At 43.8% G+C, this 21,011-nt stretch overlaps 3 protein-coding genes across 3 annotated transcripts in view; all 3 read right to left on the bottom strand.

Annotated features, from left to right (window-relative positions):
* Window positions 1–9,001, bottom strand: part of vars1 (valyl-tRNA synthetase 1) — a 10,509-nt gene extending 1,508 nt beyond the window's left edge. The window contains exons 1-27 of the mRNA XM_076109622.1: window positions 8,912–9,001; window positions 7,998–8,350; window positions 7,759–7,902; window positions 7,329–7,641; window positions 7,127–7,242; window positions 6,961–7,036; window positions 6,246–6,346; window positions 6,032–6,159; window positions 5,776–5,940; window positions 5,599–5,680; window positions 5,401–5,520; window positions 4,515–4,623; window positions 4,238–4,417; window positions 3,905–4,029; window positions 3,646–3,749; window positions 3,373–3,531; window positions 3,188–3,278; window positions 2,970–3,075; window positions 2,741–2,811; window positions 2,371–2,496; window positions 2,161–2,265; window positions 1,610–1,757; window positions 1,302–1,429; window positions 868–1,023; window positions 514–738; window positions 213–324; window positions 1–125 (exon numbers count right to left, since the gene is read on the bottom strand). The exon at window positions 1–125 is cut by the window's left edge and continues 51 nt beyond it. Of these exons, the coding sequence (XP_075965737.1) occupies window positions 1–125; window positions 213–324; window positions 514–738; window positions 868–1,023; window positions 1,302–1,429; window positions 1,610–1,757; window positions 2,161–2,265; window positions 2,371–2,496; window positions 2,741–2,811; window positions 2,970–3,075; window positions 3,188–3,278; window positions 3,373–3,531; window positions 3,646–3,749; window positions 3,905–4,029; window positions 4,238–4,417; window positions 4,515–4,623; window positions 5,401–5,520; window positions 5,599–5,680; window positions 5,776–5,940; window positions 6,032–6,159; window positions 6,246–6,346; window positions 6,961–7,036; window positions 7,127–7,242; window positions 7,329–7,641; window positions 7,759–7,902; window positions 7,998–8,348 (3,666 nt within the window). The 5' untranslated portion in view covers window positions 8,349–8,350; window positions 8,912–9,001. The remainder of the gene's footprint in view (window positions 126–212; window positions 325–513; window positions 739–867; window positions 1,024–1,301; window positions 1,430–1,609; window positions 1,758–2,160; window positions 2,266–2,370; window positions 2,497–2,740; window positions 2,812–2,969; window positions 3,076–3,187; window positions 3,279–3,372; window positions 3,532–3,645; window positions 3,750–3,904; window positions 4,030–4,237; window positions 4,418–4,514; window positions 4,624–5,400; window positions 5,521–5,598; window positions 5,681–5,775; window positions 5,941–6,031; window positions 6,160–6,245; window positions 6,347–6,960; window positions 7,037–7,126; window positions 7,243–7,328; window positions 7,642–7,758; window positions 7,903–7,997; window positions 8,351–8,911) is intronic.
* A 1,078-nt stretch (window positions 9,002–10,079) lies between these two features.
* On the bottom strand, window positions 10,080–15,355 carry LOC142969303 (uncharacterized). Its single transcript, XM_076109133.1, has 3 exons — window positions 13,799–15,355; window positions 11,693–12,889; window positions 10,080–10,972 (listed from the first exon to the last, which is right to left on the bottom strand). Exons 1-3 carry the CDS (start codon window positions 14,093–14,095, stop codon window positions 10,433–10,435), a joined length of 2,034 nt encoding a protein of 677 aa, XP_075965248.1. The 5' UTR covers window positions 14,096–15,355; the 3' UTR covers window positions 10,080–10,432.
* A 46-nt stretch (window positions 15,356–15,401) lies between these two features.
* ino80e (INO80 complex subunit E) lies at window positions 15,402–18,562 on the bottom strand. The gene is made up of 8 exons (XM_076109134.1): window positions 18,444–18,562; window positions 18,079–18,161; window positions 17,901–17,971; window positions 17,769–17,821; window positions 17,576–17,657; window positions 17,095–17,212; window positions 16,639–16,737; window positions 15,402–16,287 (listed from the first exon to the last, which is right to left on the bottom strand). The coding sequence occupies exons 1-8, from the start codon at window positions 18,469–18,471 to the stop codon at window positions 16,081–16,083; spliced, it is 741 nt and encodes a 246-aa protein (XP_075965249.1). The 5' UTR covers window positions 18,472–18,562; the 3' UTR covers window positions 15,402–16,080.
* Between the last annotated feature and the right edge of the window lie 2,449 nt (window positions 18,563–21,011).

Below are 21,011 nucleotides of genomic sequence, written 5' to 3'. Positions count from 1 at the left end.
GCCTGCTGGGACAGGCTGGTTAGCTGTCAGAGCGATGACGGCCTGAGAATAAGACAAGGTCTGAATCTGCAGACTGTACTTCTGCACCTGGGACGCAGTCGCAGAGTCAATGCACTGGAGGTAGCCTGGGAGAGAAATGGGCAAATGAAAGTTTAGATAATGAATTATTATTTTAGAGTAACTAAGGATGAAGCTGGTGTTTGTCATCTTACAGTCGGCTCTGGTCTTGGTCAGGTTGTAGTCGGCTCTCAGTGACCGGATCGTTTTGATCACAGTCATGATGAACTCCATGTCGTGGTCGACCTCCGCACTGTGCCAGCAGAACTACAAGTCACAGAAAAACATAATAAACAAACTAAATAATTACTGCAGGGGCTTTCATTTAAAATAAGTGTTCACCCTCTCAAAATATCTCAAATGGCAACTTTATAATATCTTCAGTTCTGACCTGTACAGACATCTGTACATCAGTGAGTTTTTAACCAACCCTCATTCCCCCTCTCCTTATCTCACCTCCTCTGTATCAGGGTAGGGTGTGACACAGATGCTAGGCGGATCACTCTCAGGTCGCCGACGTGGTAACCTCTGATAGAGCTCCTCACTGACGAAGGGCATCACAGGAGACAGAAGGCGCAGACCGACTTCTAAGCAGGTGTAAAGGGTCTGTCTGCACACCAGGCGCCGTCTCTGGCCGGCGTCGTCTTCCTCCGACTTACTGAACACTGGTTTCACACTTTCCTGGAGGACAAGAAGAGTGGGAGGGGGTCAGCTTTGGTACAAAGTCTTCTGCATTGACACAAACTTTTTACATAGACTATTTAAGATGAATGGACCGGAGGTGCTCGCTGGTCTTAAAACATTTCTTACCAGGTAGACGTCACAGAGCTCGTACAACCAGAAGTTGTAAATGGCGGTCGTGATGGTCGTGAAGTCATAGGCCTTGAAGCCGGCATCACAGAGACCAACAGCTGCGCTCAGTCGAGACAGGATCCACCGGTCTGATACGTTCTCCTCTCCGCACAACTGAGGGGATTGAAGGAAGAGCAAAAGAGGAAGAGGTTCAGTGAACACGACTCCTGTCCGTGTACCTCTAAGGTAGCGTGTACACATTCATGAATACTAAGCAGGACAGCATATGAGTAAATGAAACCCCCCAGACTATTAATGGTAACGAAAAACAACTGTTCTACTGAACATGTATTTGGTCAGAAGGGTTCGCGTGTCGTTGGATGAATATGAATAAGTAGGGAGCAGAGCTTGTTTATGCTCACTGTGTCCTTCATCTCTTCCCCTGGTCTCACCTGGGCTTTCTCTGATGGTACAAAGTTGTCTCCCAGTGTCTTCATGGCAAACTTCACAGCGTTCCACAGTTTGTTGCAGAAGTGACGGTAACCCAGGATGCGGTTGACATCCAGGTTGATGTCTCTACCTGAGAGACACGCATACAGGAATACAAGGAAGGATTTCAGTGCATCTTAAAATTAATTGATTCAGTAATAAGTGACCTCATACTGACTGATTGTAATGCTGTTTTCCAGTGTTTTGATATATTTTATGGGGGCACAACAAGAGAGAGGGCAAGAAAAACTGAAAATACAAATGAGTTCACCTTGGCTAGTGTAGGCACACAGAGCGAACCGGAGAGCATCTGTGCCACACTCTGGGATGCCGTTTGGGTAGTCGGAGGTTTGGCCCTGCTTTGCCTTCTCCACCTCCACAGGATCCAAGTTGCTGTCCATCAACAGGGCATGAAGACCCTAGAGGGTGAGGGGATGGGAAATAAGTCGGGATGTCACCACTAAAAAAGAATGATGATTTCATCCTTTCAACAGCTTGATGTTTTAAAAAGGTAGGAAAGAGAAAAAGGGTTTTATTATTAAGGGCAAAGTAAAGTTTACTACAAGTCCTTCAGTGCCCTCTAGAGGACAGATGTGCCTCCTCTGACTGAGCATGTTTCCGCCCAGCTGGTGAAGAGATTGATGGCCTCAATAAAAGCTTGTTGGAAGCAGAAAGGGGTGCTTAATAAATCTTACAAGAATATGAGCCTCGGGGGAGCAATGTGCGTGGGGTGTCCATGTACAAGACAACCCAAATGGGAGAGAGGAAAGACTGAATGTCTGCGTGTATCTGAACAAGCATCACAACGTGATTAGGCTTTACCTCGAGGGAGATCCCTGTAATGACGTCCAGAGGGTCAATGACGTTGCCCAGAGATTTGCTCATCTTCCTCCCATGGGCATCCCTCACCACTGCATGCAGATAGACCTGGAAGAGAAGCATGATCATTACTTAGTCACGTCCAGCTAATAACACTAGTATCCCACCCTGTTGTGTTACGGTCCTGGTTCTGGCCGTTTTGATTGGTCTCACCTCTTTGAAGGGCAGCTTGCCGGTCAGTTTGAGGCCCATCATCACCATACGAGCAACCCAGAAGAACAGGATGTCATGGCCCGTCTCCAGCAAGGTGCCAGGGTAGAACACATTCAGGTCCTGGGTCTGAAGCGAGATGGTAAATAGCAACATTATGGATGGAAACACATAAACAAAACTATGTTTAAAAGTCATATTTTACAAGTAAAAGTACTCGTAATTTGGGTGGCAGCATTTCCAGTATATTATTATTATTATTATATATTTTCTGTTTTAGAGCAGTGTTTCTACTGCAGAAGATAACTTTACTATCTACTGCAAAGAAATGACATTTGTGTGAGAAGGAAGGTGGTTGACCTCAGTCCTTTACCTCATTAGGCCATCCGAAGATGGAGAAGGGGAAAACGCCAGACGAGAACCAAGTGTCCAGAACATCCTCATCTGGAAAACAGGGACAGAAATGATGTAACGCGTATGAATATGGAGTAGAATTAATTACATTAGGTCGATCTGTGTAGTAGCAACACAAGAACTGATTAGATAACCTTCACAAGGGTTGTGGTAGTGAGACTGCTTCATTAGAAAGTGTTAAATCTTACCTTGTCTGAGGGTTATTTTTTCAGCGGACACATTGAAGCGTTTTGCTGCCTTCTCTCTGGCCTCCTCCTCCGATTTCCCACTCACCCAGTAATGACCGTCCATGTCCTGGAGACAAAACAAAAAGTAGATAAAAGAAAGAAAATGGTGGAATAACATCGCACATAGCATTTATCTGAAAGCCTCCGGACCTTGACGATAGTGACGGACATCAGCTTACCTCTCCTGGTTTCACGGCGGCATCGTCGACGGTGATGAAGTACGCAGGAATACGGTGACCCCACCACAACTGCCGCGAGATACACCAGTCCCTGAGAGGAAGACGGATGAAACATGAAACTCACTCCACACTTTATTGTGCAAAATCAATCAATATCAACACATTTAAAATAAAAGGATAATTACCGGATGTTGTCCATCCAGTTGAACCACGTCTTGAGGTGGTGATCGGGGATGATTTTGAGCTGTCCCTCTCTGACGACGTCTGCGGCCTGCTTGCCCATTTCCGCGCAGCTTACGTACCACTGCGGCTTCAGCAGCGGCTCCACGATGTCCTTTGAACGACTGATAAGAGTAGATTCGTAACGTGGCTTTAAGGATGACCCCCGAGTAAGATGAAAAGATCTAAAAACACGAATAACTTGTGTTCTACTTATGCGCACATGGACCTCACTTTACCTGCAGACAGGGACAACCATGGGGTTGTCTTTGGTCTCTTTAAACTGGCCTCTGTCCTTGAGAGCCTGCAGCACCGTCTTCCTGGCCTCGAAACGCTTCACGCCCTGGGGGAAGAGTAAGAGTAGTTAAAAAAAAAAGAAGAAAGATTGAGACATAAAAGTGCTACACCATGCACACTATGAACAAGCCTGACTTTTAGTGTCACGGCGAAAATGCACAAACTGCAGGGGGGGGGGGGGATGATAATGAGACACTATACCAGGAAGGGAGGAGGCACGTTAATGAGCAGGCCATTTTCATCCAAAATGTTGATGAAGGCCAGATTGTGTCTCTCTCCAACCTCGTAGTCATTATGGTCATGAGCCGGGGTGATTTTGACAGCACCTGCACAGAAAATGGTGCAGAGGGACAGGAGAACACACGAGAGAGAGAGAGAGAGAGAGAGAGAGAGAGAGAGAGAGAGAGAGAGAGAGAGAGAAAATAATAAGGAAAGAGAAAGAGAACAGCCATAATAATGAAAGTGGCCTGGCTTAACGACATGTTATTATTACTTATTCTCAGCACACTGCAGGCTTCCTGTAACCATGCCTACCTGTTCCAAAGCTCATGTCCACAAAGTCATCGAAGACAATCGGCATCTTGCGGTCACAGAAGGGGTGCAGCACCATTTTGCCCTTCAGATGCTGATATCTGGAGTCGGCAGGGTGGACGGCTACAGCGGTGTCTCCCAACATCGTCTCAATACGAGTTGTTGCCACGATCACTTCCTCGTCTAAGAAAGAGAAAGAGATGCTTAAATAAAAAGCTATTACTGAAGTGGCACAATGTGTCTTTGCATAAGATATTCTGCTCCCTACGAGCTCACATACCTGACCCGTCCACCTTGTAGGCGAAAGACACCATCACTCCGAACTCCACTTTCTCTTTGTAGCCAGGGACAGGCAACAGAGTCCTGCCAGTGAGCTCCTTCTTATCCACCTGCAAACCAACCACACGATGTAATCAGGAGAGCACAGCATGGATCAGCACTTTGGATCCCCATCACAGCCTGATAACAGGGTTAACAAAGTAAGGCTGGGGACTGGTGGACAAAACATTTGACATCATTTGCCAAAATACCAAAAATCACACTTAAGTCTAAAAAAATTGAAATATATCTTCTCCTTTTCTAAAATGATTATTTTTGGTAATTCAGCCTTTAATTGGCAGTAAGCAGTCGAGAGCCGGACAAGAAAACACGGGAAGAGGGAGGAGGATGACATGCAAAAAGTGTTCCCTGCTGGACTCGAACCGCTTACGCTGTGGCTTTTGTATTACACATTTTAGCCCTTCGGCCACCAAGATGCCCCCAAAATCTAACTTCTGGAGTAACAACCGTTGTCAAACTTCTCAAATGCATCAGCGTTTAAAATAGTCTTATTAAACAGCCATTCAATACTATTTGCCTGGATGAAATACAAGATACATTTTAAAATAGAGTTTACATCTGCAAATATCTGATCAAAGAATATAAATCAGAGAATCGAAAACAATTAGTTTTCAGTACTCAAGAGTTTTGTTGTTTGATACGCAGCACTAGTAATGAGTGTTACTATAGGTTCATAAATACATGCACTTTCAGTATTTTAACACACAATTCTAGTATTCTTGATTAAATCTCAACCAATGTGTAAAACCCTCAAACTAAATAATAAAAAGAAAAGAATAGAAACAAGTAGAGTGACTTTTGTGACTTCTAATAGGATGCATACTTGCCTCTATGTCAGAGATGGCAGAGTTTAGTGTGCAGGACCAGTTGACCAGACGCTTGCTCCTGTAGATCACTCCCTCGTCGTGCATGCGGATAAAGGCCTCCTGGACTGAGTAGGAAAGTTTCTGGACAGAGAAATATAGACATGAAAATTAGAAATTCAGGTTGTATTCATATTAGTTCAGGGATTTCAGAATACTCACTTCGTCCATAGTGAAGCAGGCTCTGTCCCAGTCCAGAGAGGAGCCCAGCTTCTTCAGCTGGTGGTAGATACGGTCTCCCTTCCTGAAAAGACAAAGGGACTAAGTTATTACAGTGTTCTTTATTCTAGTATTAAACCAGGTTCACATCTCCTCCTTTCTACTTCTTCCTTCACTCACTCGTTCTTCCATTTCCAGATTTCCTGGATGAAGTTTTCCCGGCCCAGATCGTGACGGCTCATGCCCCTCTCTCTCATCAGCTTTTTTTCCACCACCACCTGTGTGGCGATACCGGCGTGATCACAGCCGGGGTTCCACAAGGTGGTTTCACCTCGCATCCTGTGCCTGGACGGACAGAAGGAAGCACACCAATTCAATCACATGGTCTCGATAACAACACAATTTAAATGAAATAGAAACAGAAACAAAAAGTTACCATCTGGTCAGAGAATCCTGAATGGCGTTGGTGAGGGCGTGGCCCAGGTGGAGTGATCCCGTCACATTGGGTGGAGGGATACACATCATGAAGACGCCGCGGGGGTTCTTGTCGCTGATACTCTCCCTCTGCAGAGACAGACGTGTTATTGCAGACTGAAATGATAACTAAAAAATATGACATTTTCTGTCGTATGAAGATAGGACTTCTTTACCCCGTACTCCGGCTTGAAGAATCCCTGCTTCTCCCACCATGGATACCAGGCAGCCTCCACATACTCAGGACTGTAGGAGTCGGGAAGCGGGCTGATGACATCTTACACCAGAAGAGAAAGAGAGAGGGAGGGTTGACATATGGACCTGGAGATAGTCACAATAAAATATGACAAAACTATACATGTTATGTAGGGAACACAGGGATGCCACTTGGCAGGTGATTGGATGAACCATCTGTCAATCAAACTCTTAGTAGAAGAGCGAAAACATGTTGTTTTTTTTAAATCAAGAAAAACCTTCAATGTCGATCTTTGCACTTCTTTCAATGAAGAAAATCCAGAACTTTTAGTTCTGATGTAACTGATGCTGTTGCAGCGTCTACGTTAACCTCTTAAGGAGCCATCATTGTTGTTTTAAAGCCTCTCTGTGTCGCATCACACCTAAACTTCTCCTTAGCTGCAGGTAACTCCTCACAGGACGCCGATTGGTTTGAACCACTGTGGCTCGGTCACAAACGCATACATGAAGCCTGACTCGAATGGATTTGCGTGTGCTTCTCATGTCATCTTAGGATATTGCAAGAATCCAGCTGCCGTGCAGGGTAGCCCCTCACCCTTTGCTATGAATGGGGAAAGCTACAACACCACGTATGGTCACTCATGACTCCACCTTTTGTGACGAGAGAAAACACTCCCACCCACACTGATCAATCACCTTTTTTCTCCCCAGGGGCAGTGGGGACAGTGTATGAGATCACTCCCAACTCCTTCTTCTCCGGTTTGGCCTTTTTCTAACAGAGAAGAAAGCAGAACACATAGGTTCTCAAAGCTGCACCCATGTCTTACAAGACCTTCTATTTGAAGAGGTTCAGTATCCGTACCTCTGTTGACGGCTGAGTCTTTTTCTTTGCCTCCATTTCCTTCTTCTGCTGGAACTTTTCCAACTTTTCTCTCTTCTTAGCATCCTTCTTCAGCTGTGCTTCTGTCTTTGGTGGGCCTGTAGGAGGAAACATGAAGAGAATCAGAATGATGTTTCCACAAAAAAAAGAAGTATTCATGAACTGTGGCAGACGACTCCCTGACCGTTAGCTGTGGCATCAGCAGGATCACCAGCAGGACCGGCATTAGCAGCTCCGGCATTAGCAGCTCCGGCATCAGCAGCTCCGGCATTAGCAGGTCCAGCATCAGCAGGTCCAGCATCAGCAGCTCCAGCATCAGCAGCTCCAGCATCAGCAGCTCCAGCATTAGCTGGAGGGTTTGCATTCGGTGTAACTGGCACCATCTTCTCACAAAGCGTGATCTTCCCCAACACCTTCAGGAACTGTGGCTGATTCACGCAGGTTGTGAACCACCTCGTAACATTGGTCAAGACCTTCCTGTCCGATGGCTCAAACACCTAAAATAAAATAGAAAAAAAATCAGATAAAGAGTTGACTGATAGGAGATTTCCCAGCACTAAGGTGTTCAGCGTAGAAACATGCTGAGAGACATACCGGTTGCACCACATACGTACATATTTAAAAGGGAGAATAACAGCTGTAGCTACAGCCATATCAGCCAGGGTGATGCTCTCCCCCACCAGGAAGGTTCTCGGTTCCAGGGCTTTATCGAGAACCTTCAGAACACGGATCAACTCAGCGCGGGAACTCTGCTGGAGCTGAGAAGGCACAAGTCGTTTTTAGAATAAAACCCTCACATGATAAGAGAAACCACACACACGTCCAAGAAAGCATGTTGTACGATTGGTCTCACCTTCTTATCCACTCCCACCATCCCCATCAGAGGGAAGACCACAGCGCAGGACACCGGGGTGAGTTCGTTGTCTGCAAAGCTGAGCCACTGCCACACCTGGCTCTGCTGCTTTGCATCCACACCAGCTCTCTTCCCCTGGTCAGCCAGGTACCAGGCCACAGCGCTGGACCCGCTCAGGACGGTGCCACCGTCCCGAGCGTCCAGCACCAGGGTCGGTCTGGAGCGGGCATTCAGGGACGCGGGAGGGTCCTCTGTGAGAGTCTGCGGGCGGGAGGAACCAAACTCTGCAGCTATGAGAGCCAGGAGGCTCCTGAAGTCATCGGGGTAAGGGGACACGAAGAGAGCGGCCATCTCTGGGAGAGACACACAGACATCGAGTACATCGTGAACTGGTTTTGATGTGTTATTCACTTTCTGCTTTCAGTGAGCAGTTTGCCAAACAAGTTATGCTATCAAAGACATTCTTTATCTGGCTGAAGATGGTGGAGTGGGTGTTTGTTTGACTGTCATACCAGTTCAACAGTGTGTCGTCTGCAGTCAGGTTAACCAGGGAAACGAAACTTCTAGCGTTAATAAACCGGTTTAAACGTATTTAAAACATTGTTTAGCATCTTATACTAGTCTACATCATCGTGTAGAAGTGTCTGACACGATAGCTGTGTTAGCTGGTGTGTTTCACTTTCTGCACAAAGAAATCTCATCTCTGCCACCGGTCAAGGGCTGACAAAAAGTCATGCCAAACAGGCTAGTTAGCTTTAGCTAATCAGACAAACTCAAACTCCAGTTTCTGTGAGCGCATCCCGAGCTTCACATGTGTTCACCTTCGTAGCGAGTATCTTAAACTGTTTTTTTAAGTTGGTGTTTATTGAACCTGTGGCTTGTTATTAGCAATTTTTGCAGGAAGTTATCCTTACCTGTAAGTGAAACAGAAAGAGACGTCAGCTTACACAGCAGAGCCACATGAATCCTCGCCTACTCGCTGTTGTCTGATGCAACTAGCAACGTGTTCCGGGTTTGATCCGCTGCGTCCGCCGCAAACCGGAAGTCTGTAAAATGTAAAATGTTTTATTTTTAATCATGATTTTAAAAAAATATCCAACAACCTGTGGTGAAAAAAATAAACAAATATTTAAAGAATGAAGTTAAAGCATTAAAATCACAATTTGACAAAGTTACAGTCAGAGTTAAATAAAAGTACTTAAGTGTCATCATCATATGTTTCCAAAGTAAAATAACTCATTATGCAGAATTGAGTGTTATACTATAATACCTATTATATTAATTATGAATACTATTTCATGAGCATAAAATAATAATGTCGTGGCTCATCGAGCTGCAGCCAATTTATAAATTAATGTAATTTGCATGTAAAATCTTGATCTGAAGTAAAAAGTACAATACTTTAGCCTGAAAAGTAGTGAAGGAGCCGATAGTATCATAAAATACATGTACCAAAATTAAGTAGGAGAACCTAAAAAATGACTCCAGTAATACTTAACTAAATTGGTATCATTAGTTATTTTCCTAGCAATAAAACAGTTTGGAAATAAAAGTAAAAATCCTGCATTAAGTGTTACTATAATGAAAGTCCTAAGTTAGAGGAAGAGTATCAGAAGTAAAATCACTCACAGTGCAGACAGGACTCTTTGAGAGAGTTAAACTATTATATCATCTTTATTACATTATTGGGTTATAAGCACTGATGCTTTCACATTCAATGCTTTGCTGGTTGAGCTGGAGCTGATTTTTACTCGTTTGTATATAGCCACTTAGTAGTTTCATCTATAACAATAGATAATTCATAAACTTCACATATGTTTTATCAACAAAATAACTATCTACTCTTTCAGTAGGTAGTTAAATGGAGTTTATATTTCCCCTGAAATGTGGAGGAATATAAAAGGAAAGTATAATCGAATGGAACCACCCAAGTAAAATAGATTACTTCTAAATGTTATTGAGGTATATATCTGTATTTATGTTTTATATTTGGAAGGTTTTGATTTCATTAATAGAAATATGTTATTATATTAGTGTGTGTTACCATGAGCATTGGAAAGAAAAGGACAGAACAAAGACACAAACAGTATGCCAGCATCCTCTTTTATTAAAATGTACATGTAAGCAAACATTTATTATAACAACTATCATACAATAATTGTTTTGAATAATTACATCCAAAAGCCTTGTGCACAGTGTTTTTTTGAATCACAGTTGGGTCACTTATCCCAGCAGCAGATTATTTGGACAGCCAGCCACAGTGAAGTGTAAGACCTACAGTGTAAGAAATGTGATTTAGAAACGTATAGCTATCCTTATCGTAACAACTGAGCTTCAAATTACATCCAACTGAAATAGTCCCCCCCTTTTTCCACATGCTAAAAAAATTCACAAACCAAAACTGGAGAACAAAAAAAAAGTTTGTCACTATGACTTCATGTGGACTTTAGTTCCACTTTAAACTCTGACTCGTGCTCAAAAGCCAATTTCCCCGCACCAAAGACCACATCCACCATCCCCATTATTAAACCCCCTCCGATTCTAAACACATTAACTAACCCACTTCCACTTCTCCACACCAGCCTCCCCAACCCGCCACCGACAGCTTTCGCCTGACCCCCCATCTCTGACGCCACCGTTCCTACGTAACCCTCGCTCTGCTCCCACAGCCGGCCTCCGAAAAACTTGGTCACCCACCAAGCATTATCGAACGCATCGCCAAATATCCCCACTGTGTCTCCAGCCAGGGTCCCCATGCCAGTGACCCCAGTGTGGCAGCTGTTCAGCAGGGCCCCCAGTATGGAGGAGGAGCAGTAGTAGACGCTGGAGCAGCAGTTCTCCCCGATACCCAGTAGCATTTCTCCAGCTGAGCCGGACCAAGACAAGAGGTCAGAAGTCAAGAGGTGGAAGAGGGAGAAGGTTTCGCCAGGAAGTGCAGACAGAACCCCAAGGTCTTCCTGAAGAACGTACATCACCTGAGTCAAAAGACAAACGTGTCAGATCAAAATGTGTGAATAACAAAATGACAGAATGACCGGAAGGCATGTAATGATTTAACACCTGCCGGCCAAACCTTATTCCAGTCTCTGGGAGGAGAGTAGTGGAATAGGGAGATTTATGAAACAACACTGAAGCTGAACATGTTAAAACTGATTTTTTTTTCTCTACAAATTAACTACACTAAACATCTCCATGTTTTATTTCATAAAGTCTTGGAAGATTGGTCTTTTGTAACAAAAATAAGACGAATGCAGAAACAAGTTATGATTAGTAATATTTTCCTTCTATGTCCTGTTGTTGCATGTTGCCTTTTGCCCCTTTCCCCTCTTAGTTTCATTCATTTAATTTGTCAAATTACCCGGTTCTACACATGGTTTACTAAACTTGTGATGAGGAGTCTGTGGAAACAGTTGTTTAATGTCTTCTGTTACTCTGGATGAGACGTCTAAAGTCTAACAAAAATACCCCGATGATGTCCTCAGGCTTGGCCTTGCAGTCTACAAATTTGTAGCAGAAGGCCTGTGTTACAAACTGGGGTGTGTATGCTGTATACCGTTGCATTTTGGGAAGTGTAATGTGCATCAATTTCAACCAGTCCCATGTTAGCCTAATGGTAGTGTAATTGCTGGAGTAGCCCTTTATTTTGAATAACATAAAATACAACAATGTCTAAAGGGTTCAGTAACTTGTTTTACCTGTCCAGGTAACTTAGTGACAGTGGAGAACACCGGCTGCAGCGGCACTTTGAAGATGGACAAGGTGGTGGAGAGGACGTACATCAGAGTGCTGCTGGAATTTGTGTCTGTCTCTTGTTCATCCGCAGTTTCATAGTCAGCTGAGGACTCAGGAGACCCTGATCTGACAGCTCTTGAATGTGTCACATCACGCTGCTTGATTCCTTCAGTGGCACCTGAACCAACCTCGTCTCCTTTAGTGGCACCTGAACCAACTTCCTCTCCTTTAGTGGCACCTGAACCAACCTCCTCTCCTTTAGTGGCACCTGAACCAACCTCCTCTCCTTTAGTGGCACCTGAACCGAGCTCCTCTCCTTTAGTGGCACCTGAACCAACCTCCTCTCCTTTAGTGGCACCTAAACCGACCTCCTCTCCTTTAGTGGCACCTGAACCGACCTCCTCTCCTTTAGTGGCACCTGAACCGACCTCCTCTCCTTTAGTGGCACCTAAACCGACCTCCTCTCCTTTAGTGGCACCTGAACCAACCTCCTCTCCTTTAGTGGCACCTAAACCGACCTCCTCTCCTTTAGTGGCACCTGAACCAACCTCCTCTCCTTTAGTGGCACCTAAACCAACCTCCTCTCCTTTAGTGGCACCTAAACCAACCTCCTCTCCTTCAGTGGCTCGACCAGTGTTTGAATCTACATCTTTAGCTCCTGTGTTTTCACCAGTAAGATCTCCATCCAGCTTTTCTATGTTCCCAGGGAGCCCCTCACTGTGAAGACCTACTCTGATTCCAACAGTCTCCCCATCTGCTCCTCCACAGCCCTCTGAGAACAGCTCTGCCACTCCGAGAATCTCCTCCAGCTCCTTCACGCTCACTTGCCTCTCCCCTCCCCCTGTCTCTCTGATTAACCCCATACTGAAGCCACTCTTCCCCTCTGGGACAGTGCAGCAGACTGCAGACCACAGCGGCGTTGTCTGACACTCCCCGTCTCCATCCTCAGCAGCCCCGAGACCCCCTACCCCGGTCAGGATGTAGAGATCGCCCCCTAAAGTGCTGCACTGGGGAGAGATGCTTGACTGGACCAGTGTTGTGACTGTTGAGTCCCAGTGTTGAAGCGGGGAGTCTGTGGGCGAGACGTGATGAGATGGATCCCCGCCTCCTCTGAGAAGGGCTGGTACTGCCACTTTAATGTTTTCTTCTTCCTCATTTGTCTGGCAATAAAAATAAAAAACAGAACCACGTGTTAAAGTATGACTGCATCAGGATCTACTGTATGCAAGCGTAAACTAATCATTACCCAGTCAGTCTATTACCTTCAGATACTTCACTATGTATTTTCAAATATGAATCACTACATTCTATTTAATTGATTTCAAATGTTCAGAAGTTATTCTTGAAGTTATTAAATGTAGTATTAAATACATCTATATAACATGTGCAACATACAAATGCCCTCATCTGTTTTGAACTTTTGTACACTCAGTTTTCAAATGCAGGAACTTGCAGTGAATTGCAAGAGGTGGCTGTTTACAATGTTTCGTGCAATGGTGGAAGATGTATTCAGACATTTTACATAACAATATATATATATACAGTATATCATCAAAGTATTTGCCACTAAATATACTTCAAGTATCACAAGTGAAAGTACTTGTTCTGTAGTTAATCACAGGAATAAATAACATGCTGACAGGAGGAACAAATCTGAGGGGTTGTCAGATGATTAATGAGGTAGAAGAAAAGAACAAAACTCATTTTTGTTACACAAATATTGAGTATTTATTCATTTTCTTCACTTCTTTTTATAATCATTGCTTTTTGTGAAATGTCAAAGGCATCATAGGCCAATGCTATCATTTTTACAATGTATTTTAATTAATTAGCATATATTTATAATGTAACTCTATCTGAAAAGTAAGTAGTAACTGTAGTGGATTGAAAAGTACAATATTTCCATTAAGTAGAAGCACAAAGTAACATAGAATGGAAATACTCAAGCTAAATACCTCAAAACTGTGCTTAAGAAAATGTACTTAGTTACTTTCACCAATGATTTGCTGCTTGTATGCTGGAACACCAATCTGTGATTTTTGAGGGCAGATAGATACATGCGTCCTTACCACGAGCTCTTCCCCCTCCTTCTCTGTCCATCCGGGGCTGAGATGGAAGGCAGAGAAGACGGCGGTGTCACAGGTCGGTTTGGACAGAGTGGCGAACGCCTGTCCCCCAGGCAGGCTGTGGCAGAGCAACCCTGCAGAAGAGGCTCCCTGAGGAGGCGTCTGTCTGTAGAAGCAGTGGGTGCAGAGGCTGACGTCTGGCTCCGAGTTGTCCTCAGCTGGAAGAGACAGGCCCGGGCCCAGCACAGCCAGCAGCCAGACAGCCGCAGCAGCTGCACTGACGGCAGCAGGACACAGCATGTTGGGGGTGAGCGCAGCACAATCCCTCTCTCTCACACACACACACAGCAAGAGGGAGAGGCTTATAAATAATCCAGTGGTTTCCGTATATAGATGGAAAAGATAAGGTGGCCAAGGTTGGCTGCTGATGTCTTGTGGTTTTCCTACTCGCTCCTTGTTCTCTCCTCCAGTTTGCTTCCAACCATGTCTGCCTTCTTTTAAAGTCAGCTGTACTCTCAGTGAATCTGTGTTGCAGACACAATCTTGCTTACTCCTTCATTTCCCTTTCACTGACAACCTCGCCCCCTCTGTCAGTTCCACCCTCTTTGACTCTCCCTCTGGCTGTACCTCCACTTCAGCCCCCTCCCTCTTCAACACTCTATGGTTACACCTTTAACTCCCATTGCTGCTAGGTACACAAGCCGAGCACACACCCATCGAAAGCTGTCAATTACCTGTAAGTCTGCATTCCGAAACAATGGTCGTCGTACAAGCCAAGTCCCTTGAATAACAAACTCTTGTTTATTATTCTTGGCAAAACACATTCCTTAAAGAGCAGATTATGTACCAAGTCAAAACTGTTGCTTTAAAATACGTCCATATCAAGCAGGACGTCACACTTGAAACCCCAGGTAAAATGTGGGCGACTGAGCTCTAAATTTAACAATGTCAGTTCATGAATCCCTCATTAAGGCTTAATCCTGACAGTGTCAAAACCACGGGTCATCGTTTCACCCAGAGTACAGCCGTTCTTCATTTAACCTGCCAGGCAAAACACACTCTCCGTCATGCCTTGCAAGCTCGCTTTACTTGATATTAGAAACACGCCTGTCGAGACACGATGTTGGCACCGATTGTTCTTTACAAGAGCATTAGTCAGCGTGAAGCAAAATGTATCTAGCTCTCTTTTTGACCTCTAGAAGAAGTAGAGTCCAGCCACGCTGCCTTTATGTTGCTTAATTATGGCAAATATGAGCCAAATGTACCCCAGTGCTTCTATCAAGAGAAGCAGAGGCCAAGCATGCAGAGATCAAGCGCAATAACCAACATGAACTACATTTACACGAGCTTTCCTCATTCATAGCGTTAGTGCGGTGAATGTTGTCAGTACACATGCCCTAAACATGAGTGTTCACAAAGACCACAGCATACCTCAGTGACTGACTGTAGCTCTGGAATGATTTTTAGGGCGTGATGCTTTGGGTGGGGCCAAAGTATACAACACTGCATCTTAAATGGTGCGATGAGATTTTAAACAAGCATACAGCAACAATATAGCCTGTGTAAGCATGTTGTCAGCAGAATCTGTGAATGAAACCAGACACCGTTTCAACTTGAAACAAAAACTTTTAGTGATCTGAAATTATAACATTTGACATTGTATTCTCTGACACACACACACACAATTTGATAGGTGCAAAAATAATACATCTTAATTAATATGACGTAGCTTTGATTTTAGAAGTTCAAATGACAAAACTGCTTGTAACGAGCAAAGACGACGTAAGATTTGAAAAATACTAAAACAGCTTTAACGGACTGCAGTTTTAATGCAATTCCAAGTCTGAGATGGTGTTTGGACAATGCAAAAACAGACAAACAGAAGCTGTCTTTGTGCAGGACCCACCTAGCTGTAGTCACAGTTTATAGATCGCTTGACAAAAAATAATCAGCTGCCAGCTTGAAACAGCTTAAAAAGCAAAGTATCCTGTTATTCCAGTGGCAGTGGATTTTTCTTAAAGCTTACAAATGCTTATTTTGTCACAGATTTATTTCTTAACATCATTTTGGAAAACCACATTCATCTGGGAGATATTTTAAAGTGATATTGCAATTAAGCAAAAGTCCACAGGGGGGCGGGGGGGAGCTTGGCCCTCCTTTTTATTTTGATAATAGGTAATGCGCTACTCAATTTGGAAAATACTTTGTCACATTCTGTCTTTCGCTCTCACACACACAGATCCTTCCATCCCTTTTATAAATACATCTAAAACACACACCGGCTCTCACTCATTCGGGAGGTCAATGACCAGTTCGGCCTCGTCTCCCTCCCCTCTGTCTTCATCTCCTCTGTCGCTGTCTCCATCGCTCTCTCCCTCCTCCTCAGCTGCGTCGCCACTGAGCATCTGTCTGGGAACCCAGCTGAAGGGGCCGCTGGCTGCCGGAGGGACCGCAGGGGCTGATGGGTAATTAGCTGCCAATGGGGCAACAACCTGAGAGGAATTTGAAATAAAGCAAACATGTCAGGAATGGCAAAAGGATGGGAGATGTGATGAAGGAAGGAGGGGTATGGATGGATGGCTGCACTACAGATAAGCATGTAGCATGTACATAAACTCACAGACCAGAGGGTCATTTCAGCAAACTCTAATGTCTGAGGGGACTGAACATCAGTGTCCTGAAATGTCATTATCACAGGTAATATTAAATAAAGTTGAGTAAAGATTTTAGGACTCTCTAAGTACATAAAAGTAGACACATATGACTTCCTCTTTCTTATGTAAATATGCTGTAACCAAAATATAACCTACTGGAACATCTTATTTTCCCCTTTTCTCTCTCACCTTCCCCGTTGTGTCTCTCTTGTTTTTAGGCGTCTTTGTTTTTCTCTCTTTCTTCATTCGTTCAGCTGGAGGAGCCAAATACTCTGGTGGGAAGGGCATCTGCCCAACACACATGCAGGCCCCAAATTGCCAAATGACCACACAAAACACACGAGCACACAGAAATAAGCCATTTACAAGACAGACAGACACACACACACACACACACACACACACACACACACACACACACAAAAAAAAAACACAGTAGAATGAACAATGCAAGGACAGTGAAGCTATTTTAAGCATCAAACAAAAAAACAAAAGAAATGAAGAGATAAAACAGACTCATGGATAGAATGACAAAAGAATCAAATTATATAAACAATGCCAAATAAATCAAAACATGATGACGAGGAGATGACAGTAATGTAACTGTTGCTGGTTAAGAGAAAAGAAAGGGGGATGGAAACTCACGGTGTTGAGGTAGGGTCCAGAGCCTGATGACTGAAGGGGATTTACACCAGGCCGGGAAAGCAGGGAGAGATGAGGGGAGGAAGATGAGGGAAGACACGCTCCAGGACTACTTCGTCGCCTGAAAAAGAGTACGAGAGAAATGAATAGAAACTCGGTGTGGCCACGAGAGCATTCAGAGCTCAAAATCCCCACATTGTTCCATTTGGTTCAAGGGGTTACACCAAGCTGGCTTAATTCAAAACCTATTACTTTTATTATTTCTATGTTTTAGCCTCCCGTCGACACTAAATCCAAAAACTGAGGTTTTCTAAAATGTTTTTCGGAGTGCATAAATCTGAAAATGTCCGCCTCATGTTTTAGTGTGGCCATGAAAATAACAGACAAACTAATTCCAAGCATGGAAACAGGAAATGTCACTCAAAAGTTACCCGGAGCCAGTGGGTTTGATATCATGAATGGTATGTTAAAATGCCTGACTTACTTTTTCGCTCCATCTCGTTCCCTCTCCCTCTCCCTGGGGCCTTCTCCTTCACTGTTGTCTGAGGAAACTGTTGCTTCTGAATCTGCAACAGAACACAAGGAAGCCTGAACCAACTCTGAAGATAGAAATGACAGTTTGTCACAGTAATAAAAACCCAATAGTTGAAGTCTTTAGGATGAGGTGTAGTAACTACCTGAGGAGTCTTCATCTACCCTCTCATACTGCAGCAGTCTGTCCAGAAGGAAGCTAGAAAACAAGTGAATGACTTAGTTGTTTACTGAACGCACATATTGTTCAACATCCACACGTGTTCATGTGACCTCACCTTTTATCCCTGGAGACTTTGAGAAGTTTTCTTTGTGCTCTCCTCAGCTCCTCCTGAAAGCATTCCTGCTCCTAGGAAAAGAAAACCAAACACGACATCAGTGCAGAGAACGAGGCGCGTGCGTGTGTTAGTAAAGTACTGAGTGACGATGCTCGAGACTCAGAATGATTGTACTCACATAAACAAGAAATTTTAATTTTCGTTTGAGATTTTTGTATTTCCGCTTGAAGTCAACTTCAACGTCCGCTTGACCGTTCATTTCTGGAATAAAACACGAGTGATTAAACACTGGAATCTACCGTCTGCTGCAGTTGAAGTTATATCCTGAAAGTCAGTTCAGCAACAGCGACATAATATATACGAAGGTAACTGTATGCTAAGCTACACGTTAGCTTTCGTAGCTAGCTCACTAAAGGCACAGAGCTGCTGGTCTCACAGGCCTCCAAACACATACAACTGGATTTATTTAAAATATGCATGTCATATAAATACATGCTTTGGGTGTTTTACAAGGTTATTTTATCCTTGAACCCCGAGTGGTACCTCTTGTTTGAGTCTGTCTGTTCGACATGCTCTTGTTTACTTCCGTCGTTGTTTTCTTCTTCTTCTTCTTCTTCTTTAGTTTTAATGGCAGTCAGTGTATTAGGCGCATTACCGCCACCTTCTGTTCCTCATGTGGACCACTGATTAAATCACATATACTCACTAATCCCGTTTGGATGATTTGTTTGATCAAATACAATACATTTCACTGTTTGCTCCACTTGATAGGTTCATTCATGTTTTGTTTTTTTAAATATTAAGATCCCAAATTCCAGCCTTCCTGAAATCTTCTTGAACACGTTGCCTTTCTTGTTCGTACTTATTAAAATACACAAGAATAAACCGAAAAAGGAATAAAGACGAAACGAGACAGACAAAACAAAGCACAACAATAAAAACACAAACAGCAAGTGTGTGTCGGTGGTGTTTATTATGGCAGAGCCTCTAGAATAACTACAGTAATAACCTCCAAGTATGCTGCATATCTTTTGCCAACAGCCAAACCTAACCTTGCTCTTTGTCCTCTGCCTCGTTCCCAGCACTCCTGAAATACCACTTCAGTGAGGTGTTGTTCTTCGTGTCCTATTCGCTGAGCTCAGTAGTTGATCTGCTTCCATCTAGTGGTATCTCTCCCTCCTGGACTTGCAGGTCTGGCGTGGGAGGTGACTTTACTGCTCCACAAAACTGTCTCAGACACTTAAACGCCTACACAACAGTAATGACGCAGGATCTGTTTTCATTTTTTTGAATGTATAAACACAGATAATAGCAAACATTCCAATGCCTTTTTGGAACCTTTTTCTTTTTGCATCTTTAAGAGTGACAATCACATTTGTAAAATGTCCCATATACATATTTGTGCCTTTATCTGGCAGTAACACTGTAATGTATGGACATATTCCTGAAAACTAAAAGACAGTTCATTCATTTTAAATAGCCAACATTGATTCACAGCTGCTTTGATCCTCAGTCAGGAATTGCTGCGCATGCTTCCATGACTTCTTGCAGTGAGCTTTTGTATTTTATTGAATCATCCTCTCAGAATACTGTCGTGCACAGAGTTTGCAGCTCAACCCCAGCTCAGCACAGTGACTTGCTACGACCCAGCACTGTGAATTATAGATGAGGAACATTTGCAGATGAGTAATGCATGCCTCAGTGCACACACCCATAGCCAGACCCCCCCCCCCCCCCCCCCCCCCTGTGTCTCGAGGGGGAAAGAAGTAAAGGTACAAACTTGAGATAAAAAAGAGAAAAGATTATTGGCTGGGCAGTGGGATGCACACATGTACTCCTTGGGGAAGGGAGCAGAAATGCTGACTGTACATTGAGAAACAGGGCCCCCTCTCAGACAAAATGAAACCCTGCAGGGCACGCACAACAAAGCAAGCACTGAATCCTCTCACACCCCTAGACATTAAGGGAGCCACCTTGCAAAAAATGAAGCTGCATTGCCTCCCTTCCGGGCAAAACAACTGCCAGTATGAAACACAATATCTGCCCCTTTCTGCCGACAGATTCTTCTTTGATTCCAAAGACGCTGGCAGACAGAAATAGACTCTTCTGTGTCGACTGCCATAAATCGTTGTGCTGCTGGCCAAACAGCCAGCCAGCACGCCCTCCTGGCAGCTAAAGTCATCTGCCTCCCTTCCACCCCTCCTCTCTCTCCTCTACTTTTAATGGATCCATATATTCTCAAGTCAGGCTCTGGACACTGATCTGTGCTTGTCAATACAATTTCTTCTGTTAATTTGCTGCTTGGATGTACGTCCTTGTTTGCTCTATTAGTGTGTATGATGACTGTTGTTCTCATCGTGCTGGCATGTGTGTTTTATCTCTCTCTCGCTCTCTCTCTTTCTCCCCCTGTCCTCCGCATTGTTGTGTCCTCAAATTTGTCCCTCCCTCTTACTCCTTCCATCACTTTTATTGCACCTTTCTCAAGAGTCTTCCCGATTTCTGTTTTGTCCAATTTGAAGAATCTGGAATGTACGAAAACCACACCAAAGACACCAACAACTGCAACGAAGGCCTTCTCAGTGATGAAAAGGTAAACTCCATGTTTTATGTTATTCACCTGCTGCATTAAGAACAGCTGACACAGGACACATTGTCTCTCATAATGTGAATGTATTTATTTGAAAGTTCATATATTTTATGGGCAAAGAAACTCAGTTTGAAGTTTTTTAAATCAGTAACATTTCTATTCCATGTGCATTTTTTCTCCAATTCTCTGTCTCCTATGTGTGTGTGTGTGTGTGTATGTGTGTGTGTGTGTGTGTGTGTGTGTTGCAGAGAAAGCTTTTCCATGCTATTAAAAGAATCAAGCACGAGGTAGATGAATGCAGAGAAGCAGAGATAGAGACGCACATAGAGTCAGTGCAAGTAGAGGTACTGTTGCTGCATTATTAATCCTTGTATTTTTCAAAAATACACCCTTTTCATAGTGATTCTAGTTCAACACAAACTAAATGCATATTAATTCATAACAATTCCACTGTGACCAGTTTTGAAATTGATTATCCATTTGGTCGCACTGAATTTGAGGTCAAACGTAGGCTGAATTGGTAA

This window comes from Anarhichas minor, unplaced genomic scaffold (assembly GCF_050575085.1).
Source record: "Anarhichas minor isolate MPS153535 unplaced genomic scaffold, ASM5057508v1 ptg000041l, whole genome shotgun sequence".
NCBI lineage: Eukaryota > Metazoa > Chordata > Actinopteri > Perciformes > Anarhichadidae > Anarhichas > Anarhichas minor.
Note: the sequence above shows the minus strand (reverse complement) of the source record. Positions and strands in the feature narration are given on the sequence as shown.